General features: G+C 40.9%; 3 protein-coding genes across 3 annotated transcripts; all 3 read left to right on the forward strand.

The window, feature by feature from the left end:
* The first annotated feature begins 2,198 nt into the window (after positions 1 to 2,198).
* LOC146687037 (tripartite motif-containing protein 16-like) lies at positions 2,199 to 5,507 on the forward strand. Its single transcript, XM_085437989.1, has one exon. It carries the CDS (start codon positions 2,214 to 2,216, stop codon positions 3,885 to 3,887), a length of 1,674 nt encoding a protein of 557 aa, XP_085294115.1. The 5' UTR covers positions 2,199 to 2,213; the 3' UTR covers positions 3,888 to 5,507.
* A 534-nt stretch (positions 5,508 to 6,041) lies between these two features.
* Positions 6,042 to 8,527, forward strand: LOC146687038 (tripartite motif-containing protein 16-like). The gene has a single exon (XM_085437952.1). It carries the CDS (start codon positions 6,154 to 6,156, stop codon positions 7,825 to 7,827), a length of 1,674 nt encoding a protein of 557 aa, XP_085294078.1. The 5' UTR covers positions 6,042 to 6,153; the 3' UTR covers positions 7,828 to 8,527.
* Positions 8,528 to 13,630: 5,103 nt separating this feature from the next.
* Positions 13,631 to 15,712, forward strand: LOC146687039 (tripartite motif-containing protein 16-like). Its single transcript, XM_085437949.1, has one exon. It carries the CDS (start codon positions 13,680 to 13,682, stop codon positions 15,357 to 15,359), a length of 1,680 nt encoding a protein of 559 aa, XP_085294075.1. The 5' UTR covers positions 13,631 to 13,679; the 3' UTR covers positions 15,360 to 15,712.
* The last annotated feature ends 2,376 nt before the right edge of the window (positions 15,713 to 18,088 follow it).

The following is an 18,088-nucleotide window of genomic DNA, read 5'->3' on the forward strand; positions in this document are numbered from 1 at the left end:
CATCTTCCAATATATCACACAGTTTCTAGCATCCTCTTTAGTTATGCCAGCCCTCTTCGTCTTTTTCTTCACTACATCCACAATGTATAACATCAGTAGTGTTTGTGGTAATCATTACAACACTTCATCATCTTCCCACAAAATTTGTATTCAGTTGACTTTAGTTTTCAAACGCCACAGACATGAGATGTTGGTTTTCTACGGTCTTAAACTGAGCTATCTTTTAAAATCTGAATTGTACAAAGCTTCTGAATATTTTAGGATTTTGATAAGTATAAGTTACTGAGTTGTATAAAACTGCCCCCACACATCCAGACTCACTAAAACGTTTGGCCTTTGAACAAAAAATCTGTATTTTCTTTTATACTTTTCATCCTTTTTGATTGATTTCACTTTGCTTGTGTTTTACTTTCTATAAATGAAATCTGTCATCATTAGGGATGGGAGTCACAAACTGGTTCCCAACAGTTAAATTCCTTGGATTTGTTAATCTCCTTGCCTGTTGATTCTGCTCATCAGTTCCACTCACACTTGCTACAGTTTAAGATAAGATACCTTTATTAGTCCCACGAGTAGGAAATTTCATGTTAAGGCTGCCGACCTATTGCACGCAATGGCGGCGCCATCTTAACCTCTGACAATACATACATTACACAGAAACATCACATGGGGAAGACAGGTCAGAGAGGTATAACAATGGAAAATGCACCACATGAGGAAAGATAAGGAGAAAAAAATAAGTCTCCCCAGACTGAGCTCCAACAGGGAGATCAGTTTGAGAACAGAAAAAACCCACCTCTGCACAGAGTGTACCAGATTAGGAAAATACGGTGCAGTCTGCAGAGTGGATATGGACATAACCTTTATTTTTATTGCACAAAAGGATGAGATGATACCAGAGGTATAATTCAAATGCTGCAGCACAAAACTCATCCTTAGCTGATGGCAATGGCACCTAGCATTGTCTTCTGCTGCTGCAGGGCATTTCCTTCAAAGAGGAACATGTTATATGTTCAGAGATGCTCTTCTGCTTGCCTTAGTTTGTAACAAGCGGCTACTTGAGTCATTGTTGCCTTCAAAAGTGCTCAAAGTACTCTGGCCATTCTCCTCTGACCTCTGACATCAACAAAAAATGTTCACCCAGAAAACTTCAGCTTGCTAGACTTTTTTTAGACCGTTCTCTGTAGATCTTAGATGTGGTTGTGATAGAAAATCCAATAGATCAGCAAGTGTCTGAAATACTCAGACTGGACCGTCTGACCACAGCACTTTCACAGGCACTTTGTAGGGTGAAACATTTCTATATTGATGGGACTGGACTGCAGCAGGATCATAGAATATTTCAGGAGTATGAAAATGGTGTGAGTCATGCGCTTTGGCCATCAAAGCCAGGCAGTCTCAACCAAGTTGAACATCTTTCATGATTCATGATTTCATCATTATCTTTTGAATGTTGTAAAATAAAGTGATCTTAACAATTTCATCAAAACTCTAAAAAAACCTTTTTTTTCCCCATTTCATTTGTTCTTTAGATTTTAAGAGACTTGCAGAATCAATACCGTGAAAGACTGAAGCTGTTCTGAGGGCACATGGTACACAAAAACCTCATGAAGAAGTTTTTTCCTTTAATTTGTCACCTGTCTGTATCTCACTGCTCCAGTTTTGATATCTTTGTGGATAACGGTGTCTGAGCCTGTTTGGTCAGAAAAGATTGTTCATGACATGATACTAAAATAATTTAATTAACTATGTGTATTTTTAAAAAAAATATTACATTTACGTCCAATAAAGGCATGGGCTCCATATTCTCACATGACACATGGTCTATTTCTGTCAAAAGTTACCTTTTATATAAATGGCACACAGGAATAGACAGAAAAAGCAGCGATGTCTGCACTGGGATGAAGGAAAAGAAGCTAAAATTATTTTAGCAGACTTAAACAAGTTTTGAAAAAAATGTGAAACAAGCTCTGTTATAAGAAGTGTTCAGCAAGTATTTCTCCTCTTCCTGAAATGAATCACACCCTTCATCTTCTTCCTGCTCTCTAACTCAAGACTTCCTTTCTGTCAACATGTTTCCGTGTTCTCCCCTTTCGATCTGCAGTTTGAAGATGAATGTGACAAACATGTGCTGACACTGGTGAATCAGAGCTCAGACTAGTGTCAGTCATACGGAAGTGAAACTCGCAAAGTCGCTGACACTGAGAGGAGAAATGGCGCAGAAAGGAGTTCAGCTGACACAAGAAACTTTCTCTTGTTCGATCTGTTTGGATCTACTGAAGAATCCAGTGACTATTCCCTGTGGACACAGCTACTGCATGAACTGTATTAAAAGCTTCTGGGATGGAGAGGAAAAGAAGAAAATCTACAGCTGCCCTCAGTGCCGGAGGACTTTCACAGCGAGGCCTGTCCTGGTGAAAAACACCATGTTAGCAGTTTTAGTGGAGGAGCTGAAGAAGACTGGACTCCAAGCTGCTCCTGCTGATCACTGCTATGCTGGACCTGAAGATGTGGCCTGTGATGTCTGCACTGGAAGAAAAATGAAAGCCTTCAAGTCCTGTTTAGTCTGTCTGGCATCTTACTGTGAGAAACACCTTCAGCCTCATTATGATGTGGCTCCATTAAAGAAACACAAGCTGGTGGAGCCCTCCAAGAAGCTCCAGGAGAACATCTGCTCTCGTCATGATGAGGTGATGAAGATGTTCTGCCGTACTGATCAGCAGAGTATCTGTTATCTCTGCTCTGTGGATGAACATAAAGGCCATGACACAGTCTCAGCTGCAGCAGAAAGGACTGAGAGGCCGAGAGAGCTGGAGGTGAGTCGACAAAACATCCAGCAGAGAATCCAGGACAGAGAGAAAGATGTGAAGCTGCTTCAACAGGAGGTGGAGGCCATCAATCAGTCTGCTGATCAAACAGTGGAGCACAGTGAGAAGATCTTCACTGAGCTGATCCATCTCATCCAGAAAAGAAGCTCTGATGTGAAGCAGCAGATCAGATCCCAGCAGGAAACTGAAGTGAGTCGAGTCAAAGAGCTTCAGGAGAAGCTGGAGCAGGAGATCACTGAGCTGAAGAGGAAAGATGCTGAGCTGAAGCAGCTCTCACACACAGAGGATCACATCCAGTTTCTACACAACTACCCCTCACTGTCAGCACTCAGTGAGTCTACAGACTCATCCAGCATCAATATCCGTCCTCTGAGCTACTTTGAGGATGTGACAGCAGCTGTGTCAGAGGTCAGAGATAAACTACAGGACATTCTGAGAGAGGAACGGACAAACATCTCACTGACAGTCACTGAAGTGGATGTTTCACTGTCACAACCAGAGCCAAAGACCAGAGCTGGATTCTTAAAATATTCGCGTAACATCACACTGGATCCAAACACAGCAAACACACAGCTGTTATTATCAGAGGGGAACAGAAAAGCAACATTTGTGAAATATCAGCAGTCTTATCCTGATCATCCAAACAGATTCAGATATTGTTATCAAGTCCTGGGTAGAGAACGTCTGACTGGACGTTGTTACTGGGAGGTGGAGAGGAAAGGGCGAGTTTATGTAGCAGTCGCATACAAGAACATTAGCAGAGCAGGGTGTGGAAAAGTGTGTGGATTTGGTCGTAATGACAAATCTTGGGCATTAGATTGTTCCAAAAACAGTTACACATTTTGGCATAACAACATTGAAACTCCAGTTTCAGGTCATGGGTCCTCCAGAGTAGGAGTGTACCTGGATCACAGAGCAGGTATTTTGTCTTTCTATAAAGTCTCTGAAACCATGACTATGCTCCACAGAGTTCAGACCACATTCACTAAGCCGCTTTTTGCTGGACTTTGGTTTTACAATAATTATGGAGATATTGCTGAGTTCATCAAACTGAAATAGACTGAACTCGTTCATATTGTTGTGGGTTTAAATTGGAGTGGATTTTTCACTTGAGCTAGAATTTTTGGGATCGGCCCGAGTTTCGCCTTAATGTGTCATGCATTGTGTAGTATACATGGAGTAACGAGAAGCGAGTAACACCTCACAACCAGTTCCCGATCAGCAATCATATGGTCACAAGAAAGTCAAACCTTTTTGAAATCCTGGTCGCCCCTCGTGAGAGTATCCACTGTTGAAGCAGTGCCACAAGCCAATTTAACGCAACCTCTCACACTGCGCGTGCCCAAACACAGAAGCGAAAAAGTCGGAGCAACATGGCAGTGCAGCGTGTGATCTAGACAAAGGCTATGGACGCCTAACTTGTAGAACTTTGGCAAGTTCATCTGAGGCTTTTCAATGTGTCCTCACAAAACTATCACGACCACAGCAACCGTGAAGAGTTAGATGGACTTTGCTGCTCAGTTATGTTTTCATTAGCAATTTAGAAAAGTTGATGGTGGTGTGTGTGTGCGTGTGTGTGTGTGTGTGCGCGTGTGTGTGCGTGTGCGTGTGCGTGTGTGTGTGTGTGTGTGTGTGTGTGTGTGTGTGTGTGTGTGTGTGTGTGTCAGCGAAGGAGAGCGAGAGACAGATTTTGTGTCATATATTAGCTAAATAATATAACCTTTGGTAACACAAAATGTTACCAAGCTAAAATTTGGACGCACACTGTGAGCACGCAGGTCGCATCGGGGCGTATAATGTGAGAACGATGACCTACGAACTTCTAACCCCTGCGATTCAGTGGTACAGTTTGAGCAGGAGCTGAATACTGCGACTGAAAAAAACACAGTGTATCCCCAGCTTTAGATGTTATAATCCTATACCTTTGATAATTGCAATCAATGATAACTTCATGCATTGTTTTTAATGTTTAGCATGTGAACAAAGTGAAGGCTTTTACTATAAATAACTTTTTGTTCAGTTTTTCTCCCGAAACACCTGAAATACTTTCAATTCAATTTAAATTCAATTCAATTTTATTTATATAGTACCAAATCACAACAAAGGTTGATTCAAGCCACTTAACCTCAAGGACTAACTGTAATATATAAACATAAAAATATAGAGCACACTCTTGTGTTGCAGTTGAAGTTCCTTTGAGAATTTCAGGTCCAAGGTGTTGGTTTTCTTTTTAACAACAGTTTAATGAGTAGCCCATATAAAGTCTTTGTGTATTCGGAGGTATTTAAAGCTGTCCACTGTTTCCACAGTTGAGTTATTCATGAGTACTGGCAGATGAATGCTCCTCCACGTTCATGTAATTCACAATAACCTCCTTTCTTTCTGAGATATTCAGGCATAAATGCTTGTTTTGGCAATAATTTTCCAGGGCTGTCTCATCAGCAAGTGAACTCAATCCTGTAAACCTCTCAGTTGTGTTATTAGCTCTTTTTTACCCCAAGCTGTCATGGGTGTAGAGTGAGTGTAGGAATGGGTTCAGAGCACAGCCCCTTGTCTGTTATTTGTACAGTACTTAGTGATTATATGTCTGTACAAAGCATTTTATAAATAAACATGCTGAGGTTTAATCAGCTGTGTCACCAGATGAATCAATAAAGGGATTGTCTCTTCATTTTTAAATCTGCTCATTTTATTTCTATTTGTTTTAATTTTACAGATATTGGTGAAATTCTGTCTAGATAATTATTTTCTGACATTTTGAGAGTTTTGGACATAAACACTGATGCAGTGTTTAGAGACAAGCAGGAAACCTCAGTCAAAGACTCCTGGTCAGGGTTTCTGACTGCACAACAAAGTATATGCCAATAAAAGACAACTAATGTCAGCTTGACAGTCATACATGTTATAAGAAACAACAAGCTATCACAAACAATAGATTATAGTTTACAACACACAAAGCTCAGCAGCACTAAATTAAAGTTATCAGAGCATATCAGACTGTAAATTCTGCCATCGGAGTATTTAATTGTCTGCCATAGCTGCAGAAGTGTTAAACACACATCTCTTGGCTTCCTGTAATGAGTCACTGCCCCATAAGGCCCCTCCCCCCCGGTCTCTGACTCAGCTCCTCTTGTCTGTCTGCATGTTCACTTGTTCCCTCCCCTTCTTATCTCCACTTGTAGATGGGTGTAAGCAACATGTGGCAATCTGTAAGAGCTCACAGGCCACATTCACAGCAGCAACACATGTTGTTTAGATCAGAGCTCAGACTAGTTTCATTTTTAAGGAAGTGAAACTCACACAGTCGCTGACACTGAGAGGAGAAATGGCGCAGAAAGGAGTTCAGCTGGACCGAGAAACTTTCTCTTGTTCGATCTGTTTGGATCTACTGAAGGATCCGGTGACTATTCCCTGTGGACACAGCTACTGCATGAAGTGTATTAATGGCTTTTGGGATGGAGAGGAAAAGAAGAAAATCTACAGCTGCCCTCAGTGCAGACAGACTTTCACAGCGAGGCCTGTCCTGGTGAAAAACACCATGTTAGCAGTTTTAGTGGAGCAGCTGAAGAAGACTGGACTCCAAGCTGCTCCTGCTGATCACTGCTATGCTGGACCTGAAGATGTGGCCTGTGATTTCTGCACTGGCATGAAGCTAAAAGCTGTGAAATCCTGTCTAGTGTGTTTGGTTTCTTACTGTGAGAAACACCTTCAGCCTCATTATGATGTGGCTCCATTAAAGAAACACAAGCTGGTGGAGCCCTCCAAGAAGCTCCAGGAGAACATCTGCTCTCGTCATGATGAGGTGATGAAGATGTTCTGCCGTACTGATCAGCAGAGTATCTGTTATCTCTGCCCTGTGGATGAACATAAAGGCCACGACACAGTCTCAGCTGCAGCAGAAAGGACTGAGAGGCAGAGAGAGCTGGAGGTGAGTCGACAAAACATCCAGCAGAGAATCCAGGACAGAGAGAAAGATGTGAAGCTGCTTCAACAGGAGGTGGAGGCCATCAATCAGTCTGCTGATCAAACAGTGGAGCACAGTGAGAAGATCTTCACTGAGCTGATCCATCTCATCCAGAAAAGAAGCTCTGATGTGAAGCAGCAGATCAGATCCCAGCAGGAAACTGAAGTGAGTCGAGTCAAAGAGCTTCAGGAGAAGCTGGAGCAGGAGATCACTGAGCTGAAGAGGAAAGATGCTGAGCTGAAGCAGCTCTCACACACAGAGGATCACATCCAGTTTCTACACAACTACCCCTCACTGTCAGCACTCAGTGAGTCTACAGACTCATCCAGCATCAATATCCGTCCTCTGAGCTACTTTGAGGATGTGACAGCAGCTGTGTCAGAGGTCAGAGATAAACTACAGGACATTCTGAGAGAGGAATGGACAAACATCTCACTGACAGTCACTGAAGTGGATGTTTTACTGTCACAACCAGAGCCAAAGACCAGAGCTGGATTCTTAAAATATTCAAAGGAAATCACACTGGATCCAAACACAGCAAACACACAGCTGTTATTATCAGAGGGGAACAGAAAAGTAACATTAATGAAACAACAACAGTCTTATTCTGATCATCCAGACAGATTCACTTCTTATAAACAGGTCGTTAGTAGAGAGAGTCTAACTGAACGTTGTTACTGGGAAGTGTTGAGGAGAGGAAGAGGAGTTATTGTAGCAGTAGCATCTAAAAGTATCAGGACAGCACAGGATGAATGTTGGTTTGGGCACGATGACCAATCCTGGGCATTAGATTGTTGCAACAACAACAGTTATACATTTTGGCACAACAACATCCAAACTGCTGTCTCAGGTCCTCGTTCCTCCAGAGTAGGAGTGTACCTGGATCACAGAGCAGGTATTTTGTCCTTCTACAGCGTCACTAAAACCATGACTCTCCTCCACAGAGTCCAGACCACATTCACTCAGCCGCTCTATGCTGGACTGAGTCTTTACTATAATTATGGAGATATTGCTGAGTTCGTCACACTGAAATAGACTAAAGTCTTTCATATTGTGGGTTTAAATCTGTATTTTAGTTTCATCATTGTTGTGACATTTTGGCTGTGCACAGAGATCAGCTGTAAATCAATCATTACCCCAACATCTTCTAGATGTTGAATGATGTTATTGAGTGTTTTATAACGAGATGTTCCTAAGTCTGTTTAGCCATGGAGGCTATGACTGCTCATGATCATTTTCATCTACAAAAACATTTCACTGCATAAAAAGAGCTGATCTCTAAATGAGTAGTGATCATCACTTTATACACTTGGAAAGAAATGTATAACTGGAAGACTAACTTTTCTGGGGGGGAAGTCATGACAAATGAGGTATTATGAAACTCTAGTTTTAAGGAGTAATCAAGATGAGATTGTCCGTTGTTTTTAAAATTCACTACATGAAGAAATTTAATATTATTATAATTACAAATAAAACGTTGTTGAAAAAAACGTTTTTTTCTGTCTTCATTCCAGGGTCTCAGTCAAGTATGATAGGAAAAATGCTAAAATAATCTTGAGGGAATAACTGAAGAAATCTTCCTCCTAAAACCCCACAAAGTTCATGTTTAGACCAGAGGAAGATTCATCAGTCAATCTCGTACTTGTTGATTTTTAAAGCAATGTTTTTCTTTCAATCAGTATATGGAGAAGTTTTTTAATTTAGGTCATCATGGACAAAGTTATTAAAAATTTTAAAGCACTGAAGTGTTTTATTTCATATTTATAAACTGCAAACTTATCAGTTTTTCCCATGGTCTCTCAGTGCAGCATCAGCATTACTGGTTGTGACTCACAGCCTCTCCGTGCTAGATTTTTCTTCTCTTCAGTCAGATATGGACTGCTCTCTTAGCCTGCCGGTGTGAGATTTGTGAATCTCTGGGAGATGAATGATTTGCCCCCCTTTCATTTAACAAAAACACCTCCTTTGTCTTGAAGACATTTAGGCATAGATGGTTGTTTTGGCACTACTTTTCCAGGGTTGTCCCATCTCCTGTCATAGCTATTGGTGAAAATATACGGACATATGTACAAATGTGGATAAAAACAAATCCAAACAAAGAAACAAACCACAAAAAAACCAACAAACAAAACTCTGATCACTGGTGTAAAACAACAGTTACACAGAAAAAATGATCCAAAGCAGACACCTGGTGGACAACGACAGACATGACAACAAGAAAACATTACAACATAAAGTGCCTTGACGTAACTGTTGTTGTGATTTGGCGCCAAATCTATAAAAATGAATTGAACTATATAAAAGAATCAAGTTCTTGTAGAGAACTGGTTTCAAGTGGGTAAATTTGTGGAATTGATCTCATTTTGTGTGCTGCAGGAGGAAAATAGTGGCACAGTCTACAGCTTGGACATGGACATTACTTTTTTTTTTTAAACAAAAGGATAAGCGTGAGATGGTAAAGTGTAAACTGTGTCCAGGACAGAAACAGCTGCATGATCCTGCTAACACAACTTCGCACAGACAACCTGCACAGATGGCATTTTAACACTAAGCTAGCCAAGAACCAAGAGTGACGTTAAAGCTGAGCAATGCTGACCCCAGCACAGCAGCCAAACTCTGAACTTCAACAGGTAACAAACGTGTAACCAGTCAGGTTGCAGCCTTCGTTTCTATCTGTTCTTGTTTCTAAAGTAGAATTCACAGTGGTTTGATTGCTTTAAAAAATTCTTGCGGTGGTTTTCATCTTTGCATTTTGTTGTTGGCTTTGTGTTTGTGATGGCAAGCCACACATGGTGAGCTCCACACCTCACCACTAGTTTGCTTCACTTTAGTTTACTTTGCAGTCCCTACTTTAAATATATTTTATTTATTGTCTATTATATTGTTTCTTTATTAAATTAGTTTACCTTTTCCATCACACCTTACAATGTTTATATGGAGTGCACCCATATCAACACTGCATGGTCAAATTTATGTTTTATGTTTTATTAATAAGTCTTTCTGTTTGAGATACCTGCAGGTTTGGCTTCTCCTTCCTAGTTGGCAAAAGGCTGGGGGATCGGAAGTACTGCTGACAGCCTCATTGGACTGAACAACATGCTTCATTGCCAGGGGGTGTTTGAGTTTGCTTAATTGTTTTGTGTTAGGTAGGGCAGCTATTTTGCTTCCCCCTCGTGTGTCATAGGGTTTAGCTAAGTCAGTATTTAAGTTCCCTCCTGTTACATTTCAGCTTGTTAGTCTTATGGTTCAAAAATGAATGATGTGAAATACATTTAAGACATGATACTTCATACAGGTCAAATATTTCAAGAATAATGTTTCTCAATGTAAAATTGTAAAGAATCTTTAGATAGGATACAACATTTTGTAAACAGGTACCTCAGAACCTGCTGAGCCGTGCCTCTCTTGTACTGTTACATGGATGTAAGCGCACGTCCTTGTAAAATTTTCCACAGTGCTTCTGCTAAATCAACCAAACAAATACATGTACTCTTGCAAATTATAAACAATCCAATTGTTCCTTTAAAAAGCAGCACAAACAGATAACAACAAAGACTGTCGGATCTTTCCAAAGTTCTCATTCCTGCATTTCAGTGCTTCCTGGAAAGAGTTTTGGAGGAATCTACTCTTTATGCTGACAAAGTAGGTCATAAACCTCCTCAGGCCAATGTTGCTGCCTGTTTCTTTGATTGCTGTTTTTAGATTGATTCCGTTCTGCAGCGCTGCATCTGTGACTGATATCATTCCACCCCTGCGCTCTGCAATATTTGATGCATGTGGAGGATTCTGCTGTTTCTGTTGCCCAGGATGGCTACTTGTTTTACATCTTTTATTTCTGTATTGCTCCCTGTGGAAAACATATCTGGATTTTCTTATTGTCCAGATTATCAATTGTGTCTGTGCACTTAGTCTTACATTTGTCGTTGATGTTAACCAGCTCAAAGTAGCCCAGGTCATTGGTGAAGCGACTATCTGTCCGCCACATATATCCCCTTCTCTCCGTAAACACAGAGGTACTTGAACTGTTTTACGTGGTCAATTTTAAAAACCTTCTTTCTTTTTTGGGCATTTATTCCTCCATTTGCACCAATGTAAAAGACAAAATAGTAATCTCTTGCCTTAACCATCTTCTTATATCTATTGAAAGGCTTTAAGGCCTACAGCACTGTGCAACTGTGCAAGGCCTTTCTGTGTGATTTGCATGTTGTCCTTGTGTTTATCTCTGGGCACTCTGGCTTCCTCACAGTCCAGAGACATGTAGTTAGTGGGGTTAGATTAATTTGTGATTCTAAACTAAACTGTGTGTATTGGATTTCACTCTGAACCCATTAACTGAATCAGAATCAGAATCAATAAAATATTCTGATTCTGATTTAGTTGTTCAAATAGTTTATTCACATAGTAAAGAAGTTGTTACTAGTATAAGGATATATTTTCTCAAATAAAGAGAATTTCATCATCTGCAGTTCATGAAAAAAAGTGTCACATTAACAACAAATCAGTAAATTCACAAATTATGGAAACAGTCTCTTTTCAGCTGTAGATGTACGCTTCACATATAGTTCAAAGACAAGCATGAGGGTGCACACTTGGGCATCTTTTATTTTGCATGGTTATACCATTGTGGATTTTGCTAAATAAATTTGCTCAAGAGTATTTCATATGTTTGACATCCAGCAAAAAACTTGATTTTTACTTTTGCTTTGTTCTTGCTGACTTTTTCACCTTTACTTGAGTAAAGAAGTTGAATCAGTATTTCTACTTTTACTTGAGAATTTCTAACACTAGCATCTGTACAGAGTATCTGCTCAGAATGTCTGCACTTTTGCTGCTTCTCCTGTAGACTTTTGTGCAAATGTAGACTTGGTATGTACATTTCCCCTCTACATAGAGTTTATTCATGACCAGGCGAGGCAGGACCAGGCGACGACAGCGTGGAAGCCGCAGATGGAGAAGCAGGTGGTGGCACTGCAGGCAACGAAGACTGGACGGGCCTCTCGGACCCTCCAGCGGAGGCAGGTTGCTGGACGGGCCTCTCGGACCCTCCAGCAGCAACAGGTGGCTGGACAGAAACTCAGGCCTAAAAAGACAAAGGAAGCAAAACCAGACACATTAACATGAGACACGGACTTTCAAAGTAAAAATGGAAACATAACACAGAGACGCAGACTTGACATGGGGATACAGCAGACAGGGGAGGCAACACAGAACAGAAACCAGCAGGTACAACTCAGACAAAGAAACCAAAAGACTAGAAATGATAAATAAAGGCAAAAATCAAAGTACAATAATAATGAAAACTTAAACCTCTGGGTCAACGACCCAGGCACCCTAACAATTACAATTCAGTGTGTATGACACTGAAGGTGATACTGGTCTCATACTATGTCCTGTGCAGGATCTGTACAAGCCTTTCGATGTGATTTGCATGTTGTCCTTATCTCTGGGCACTCTGGCTTCCTCAGAGTCCAGAGACATGTAGTTAGAGTGTCAGTGGTTATTGAAATGAATAAAATGATTAATTTAGCAGATGTAGAAGATAATTTTTAAAAAGTTTGAATAGTATTTTTAAAATGTGAAAAATGCTCCGTTATAAAAAGTGTTAATGACACACAGTCTGATAAACCTCCCACTTCCTCCCACTCTCTGACTCAGCACCTCCTCTCTGTCCACATGTTTCTGTGTTCCCTCCCCTTCAGATCTAAACTTTGAAGATGGGTGTAACTGTGACACCGGTGCGGAAAGGCTGAGTTTTATCTTTCTCTTATCTTCTTTCCACAGGTGATTTGTGTTTTTTAAAGGAAGGAAACCTTCCTCAAAACGGGCAGAGCAATGGAGCCGCCGAGGGAAAAGCACACGAAACAAAACTGTAGAATTAAAAATATAATTTATTATGTTTAAATAGTTAAAAATATAAAATGAATTAAAACAACCTTGGCCAAGGGAAGACACAATAAAAATCAATAACACACAACATTAAAAGTCCAGTGGAATCCACCACGGCCTAAAAGTCACAGAAAACTAAGAGGTCCAGCGTAGTAGTCAAAGAGGGAAACCCAGCGGAGTCCTCGCCTTCCTCCCCGCATTCCACGTCCTGGTGCACTGAAGAAAGGGAGGGAGCGGCAGTCACTATTCCTTTGGCAGTTTACTTTATAAAAAGGATAAGTCAAAGACTTACCCGGGTGGGCAGAGCTCTCAACTCCGCCCGCCGCTTCCTCAAACTGCAATCGGCACCGCGGTCTCACTGCTTCTGTTCTCCCGCAGTGCACGAGCTGGCTCTTGTCGTTATTGCCACCAGACTGCCGCTACGCGTCCCTAGTCGCTGGTCATCTGCCTTTTTTTCCTCTGATCGTTTCCCCTTTCCAGTCGCTGGTAATCTCTCTTCCCAGTCGCTGGTCGTCTGCTCCATCTGATCATCTCTACTATCTGATCATCTCTACTCTCTGATCGTCTCTCGCTCTCCCCTCTGATCGTCTGTGTCTTTCCTCTGTCTGTCTCGCATTCTCCGTGTTACATTTTCGTTGAACACCGGCTCCAAACCTCTTATGTGTCCTTGAGCACTCTGTAAATTACCTTTTCTTTTCTCTCAGGTGTGTCCAATTAGTAAAAACGGGGGAAAAGGCGGAGTCTCTCCAGGACAATTTGCCGGCAACTAAAACATGCAAACTAAATAAAACACTGCACAAAAATATAACCAATGCATGCAATATAAAAAATAAATATGTACACTTCACATTAAAATACAGCACAGCAAAACAACGTCCGTCCTTCCCTGGATGACATAACCAGCATGTAGTGACGTGGAATAGCTGACAGGCCCCATTTACTGCATTAGTTTCAGTTATAAGGAAGTGAAACTCACACAGTCGCTGACACTGAGAGGAGAAATGGCGCAGAAAGGAGTTCAGCTGGACCAAGAAACTTTCTCTTGTTCGATCTGTTTGGATCTGCTGAAGAATCCGGTGACTATTCCCTGTGGACACAGCTACTGCATGAACTGTATTAATGGCTTTTGGGATGGAGAGGACGAGAAGAAAGTCTACAGCTGCCCTCAGTGCAGACAGACTTTCACACCGAGACCTGTCCTGGTGAAAAACACCATGTTAGCAGTTTTAGTGGAGCAGCTGAAGAAGACTGGACTCCAAGCTGCTCCTGCTGATCACTGCTATGCTGGACCTGAAGATGTGGCCTGTGATTTCTGCATTGAGATGAAGTTAAAAGCTGTGAAATCATGTTTAGTCTGTCTGGCTTCTTACTGTAAGGAACACCTTCAGCCTCATTATGATGTGGCTCCATTAAAGAAACACAAGCTGGTGGAGCCCTCCAAGAAGCTCCAGGAGAACATCTGCTCTCGTCATGATGAGGTGATGAAGATGTTCTGCCGTACTGATCAGCAGAGTATCTGTTATCTCTGCCCTGTGGATGAACATAAAGGCCACGACACAGTCTCAGCTGCAGCAGAAAGGACTGAGAGGCAGAGAGAGCTGGAGGTGAGTCGACAAAACATCCAGCAGAGAATCCAGGACAGAGAGAAAGATGTGAAGCTGCTTCAACAGGAGGTGGAGGCCATCAATCAGTCTGCTGATCAAACAGTGGAGCACAGTGAGAAGATCTTCACTGAGCTGATCCATCTCATCCAGAAAAGAAGCTCTGATGTGAAGCAGCAGATCAGATCCCAGCAGGAAACTGAAGTGAGTCGAGTCAAAGAGCTTCAGGAGAAGCTGGAGCAGGAGATCACTGAGCTGAAGAGGAAAGATGCTGAGCTGAAGCAGCTCTCACACACAGAGGATCACATCCAGTTTCTACACAACTACCCCTCACTGTCAGCACTCAGTGAGTCTACAGACTCATCCAGCATCAATATCCGTCCTCTGAGCTACTTTGAGGATGTGACAGCAGCTGTGTCAGAGGTCAGAGATAAACTACAGGACATTCTGAGAGAGGAACGGACAAACATCTCACTGACAGTCACTGAAGTGGATGTTTTAGTGCCAGATCCACAACCAGAGCCAAAGACCAGAGCTGGATTCTTAAAATATTCATGTGAAATCACACTGGATCCAAACACAGCACACAAACAGCTGTTATTATCAGAGGACAACAGAAAAGCAACATTTATGAAGCATCAACAGTCTTATTTTGATCATCAAGACAAATTCACTGGATGGTTGCAGGTCCTGAGTAAAGAGAGTCTGACTGGACGTTGTTACTGGGAGGTGGAGAGGAAAGGGAGAGTTATTATAGCAGTCGCATACAAGAACATTAGCAGAGCATGGTGGAGGAATGAATGTGCCTTTGGGCGTAATGTCAAGTCTTGGGCATTAGAGTGTTCCAAAAACAGTTCCACATTTTGGCATAACAACATTCAAACTCCTATTTCAAATGTTGGGTCCTCCAGAGTAGGAGTGTACCTGGATCACAGAGCAGGTATTTTGTGCTTCTACAGTGTCACTAAAACCATGACTCTCCTCCACAGAGTCCAGACCACATTCACTCAGCCGCTCTATGCTGGACTCTGGTTTTACCACAATTTTGGAGACACTGCTGGGTTCATTAAACTGAAATAGACTGAAGTCTTTCATATTGTAGGTTGAAATCTGCATTTTAATTTCCATTTTATTTTCTCTGCAGCAATATTGTGGCATTTCTGCGCCTGCACAATGGTCAGCTACCGGTTGGATATTATGGGTGGTACCTGAGCATCTTGTTTGTTTCAGTGGAGCTCTTTCCTGTTACTCTTTAGCCTTGTAGCCTATCACTGCTCGTGATTATTTTCATGTATAAAAATATTTCTCCATATGAAAATGTAAACTTTTTTGTGCTCTCTGTATTTGTATTGATGGATTTGTATGTTGTTTTTTCCTCTTCCACTTAATAAACCTTAACAGAGAAATAGGCTGGGTTTCCTTTATGACAATTGTTTTTTCTCACCAGTTTGTACATTTTTAAACATATCTATGACTACATTTAAAAGTTTTTGTTTAATATCTGAAAAAAAACCTGGTATTTTTTATTAGATACTAAAAACACTAAATATTTATATTTATTTATATAATATATAAAATACTTTGAAAACTTTGTTTCCTTCTTAATATAAATTACATTTATATTTTCCTGTTTGGAAGACCAAAGTTTTCAGGGGGATCTAAAACCTGATTTTGTTCATATGTTTCTTGTCGTGATGAAACATATGAACAAACCGAAGACTATTACTATAAAGAAAACTTTGTTGAACAAACAATTTTTGTCCGTCTTCATTCCAGGATCTCACTCAAATCTAATTGAGAAAATGTCAAACTAATCTGAGAGAATAACTGAAGTAGTTATCATCCTGAAACACCTCAAAGTTCAGAGTTCATGTTTTCACAAAGGAAGATTCCTCAGTCTGTGAACTTTTCTTTTACTTGTTGGCCTTTGAGGTCTCAGGTGCTTTTTAAAGCAGCAGCTGTGTCCATGGTCCGGGTGAGTACAGGTGTTTTGCCTCTGAGCAGATGTCTCCACCTTGGGGCGGAGTCACCACACGCTGACGTGTCTCCTCACGTGCGGGCAATTGTCACAAACAATAAAGCGAAACAGCTTTTAATTTGAAATATGGACTCAGATCATAGTGACATGGTGAGAAACACCCTAAAATTCTCCATCCAATACACATTTTAATTATATATTTACTTTTGGTTTTCCCTGTTGCTGGTTAAAAAGACAGTTACACAACTGTGAAACTGGCAGCAGCTACGTGAATGTTTTCTACTTTTAACTTTTCCAATAAAAGTGTCAGTACTTGAGTCACTCGGACAGTGCTCTTGAAATATTTGTCACATTTGTTCATTTTTAATTTTTCCCATTATCACTTGTGTCTATTTGTTTGTCGAGACTTTTCAAAACAGTGTCATCGTCTGGACCGGGCAGGAGAGGCTCAGAGTGCTGGATACCATCTGAAATGAAGATACACAGAAAAGGTATGTGAAACTTTCATGGTCTTAATAAAATAAATAAACAAATATTACTAATATTACTAAGATTTTAATTAAAGCTTTGAAGTGTATTTTCAGTGGTACAGGAAGAATTTAAGGTCCAAGCGCCACAAATTTAAATGATTAAAACTAAAAGGAACTAGCTGATGTCTGGTCCTCCTAGTGATCCTCTACCTGTGTGAATGGGTGGATGACTGGATATGTAAAGCGCTTTGGGGTCCTTAGGGACTAGTAAAGCGCTATATAAATACAGGCCATTTACCATTTACCATTTTACCTAATCACATGAGCCAAGGGGGTCAAAAGGCTGTGAGTGAATGTGAGTGGGCGTTAAGGCATCTGGGAAAGGATCTCAAAGATATAATCTCTGGATTATAGATGGCAGACAGTTGGTGTCGTAAGCCACCACCTCTGTTCAAAGTGGACATAGATCGCTTCTTTCACTCCTTTTTCAAACCATGTTCACATTTGTTTAACACATTTCGGACAGAGAAGACACATGAACAGCCTTGAGTGCAATGAATGTTAAAATCTGAAAATGAGATCATATTATGATGTTGATTGGCTTCATTTGTTAACGGAAATAAAATGTATGGTACAGCTGTAACATTGTAGAAGAAAATGGGAACTTGTGCCACAAAACAAACAAACATACAAAAACATTTGCTTACTTTGAAATGGAATACAGCAACAGAAAAGTCAGGACAGGGCCATGTTTACCACTTGTAGTGGGGTAGATTTGGTGGAGGTTGGTCCATACATGTGTCAGTGAATGCAGCATGAACATTCACCTCTCCCTTACCTGTTAATCAGAGGTTGTTATAGTGGTGCTTTGGTCCACTTATTCGTGTTCAGGGTGGCAAAGATTACAGGCTGTATTGCAGACCGGATTCATTTCCCCTGGCAATTCCTCACTCTGTATAACTGTTAAAGGGTGGTAAGTAGGATCCTCATGTGTTATCTACTGTTTGGCATATGGATGACCCAGGATGACTGTTTTCCCTTTTTTAGTACAGGCCTACACATTGCTGCTGTCTTGTTGTAGCCTTGTTGTTGGTTTTCAATCATTTATGGACTAAATCCAAACTTGACACCAAGTTTGCAGATGACAAACTTGGTGTCAAGTTTGTCATCTGCTCAAACTAGGAGCTCAGATATGTATTAAGGAGTGAGGAAAATGAATGAAATGATAAGGAAACATACAGAAACTTCAGTTAATGAAGATGACACTAAAATCAATCTAAAGGCTGGAGAACCTGGGGGGCCTTGAGGTGACTGTTGTTGTGATTTGGCACTATGTAAATAAAATGTAATTTAATTTAATA

Source organism: Copadichromis virginalis, linkage group LG18, assembly GCF_057382275.1.
Source record: "Copadichromis virginalis isolate Kocher_CV1m ecotype Utaka linkage group LG18, C_Virginalis_male_GT1.1, whole genome shotgun sequence".
Taxonomy (NCBI): Eukaryota; Metazoa; Chordata; class Actinopteri; order Cichliformes; family Cichlidae; genus Copadichromis; species Copadichromis virginalis.

Excerpts from the sequence above, each read along its gene's own strand:
- LOC146687037 (XM_085437989.1), top strand. The coding sequence starts at position 2,214 with ATGGCGCAGAAAGGAGTTCAGCTGACACAAGAAACTTTCTCTTGTTCG.
- LOC146687039 (XM_085437949.1), top strand. The coding sequence starts at position 13,680 with ATGGCGCAGAAAGGAGTTCAGCTGGACCAAGAAACTTTCTCTTGTTCG.
- LOC146687038 (XM_085437952.1), top strand. The coding sequence starts at position 6,154 with ATGGCGCAGAAAGGAGTTCAGCTGGACCGAGAAACTTTCTCTTGTTCG.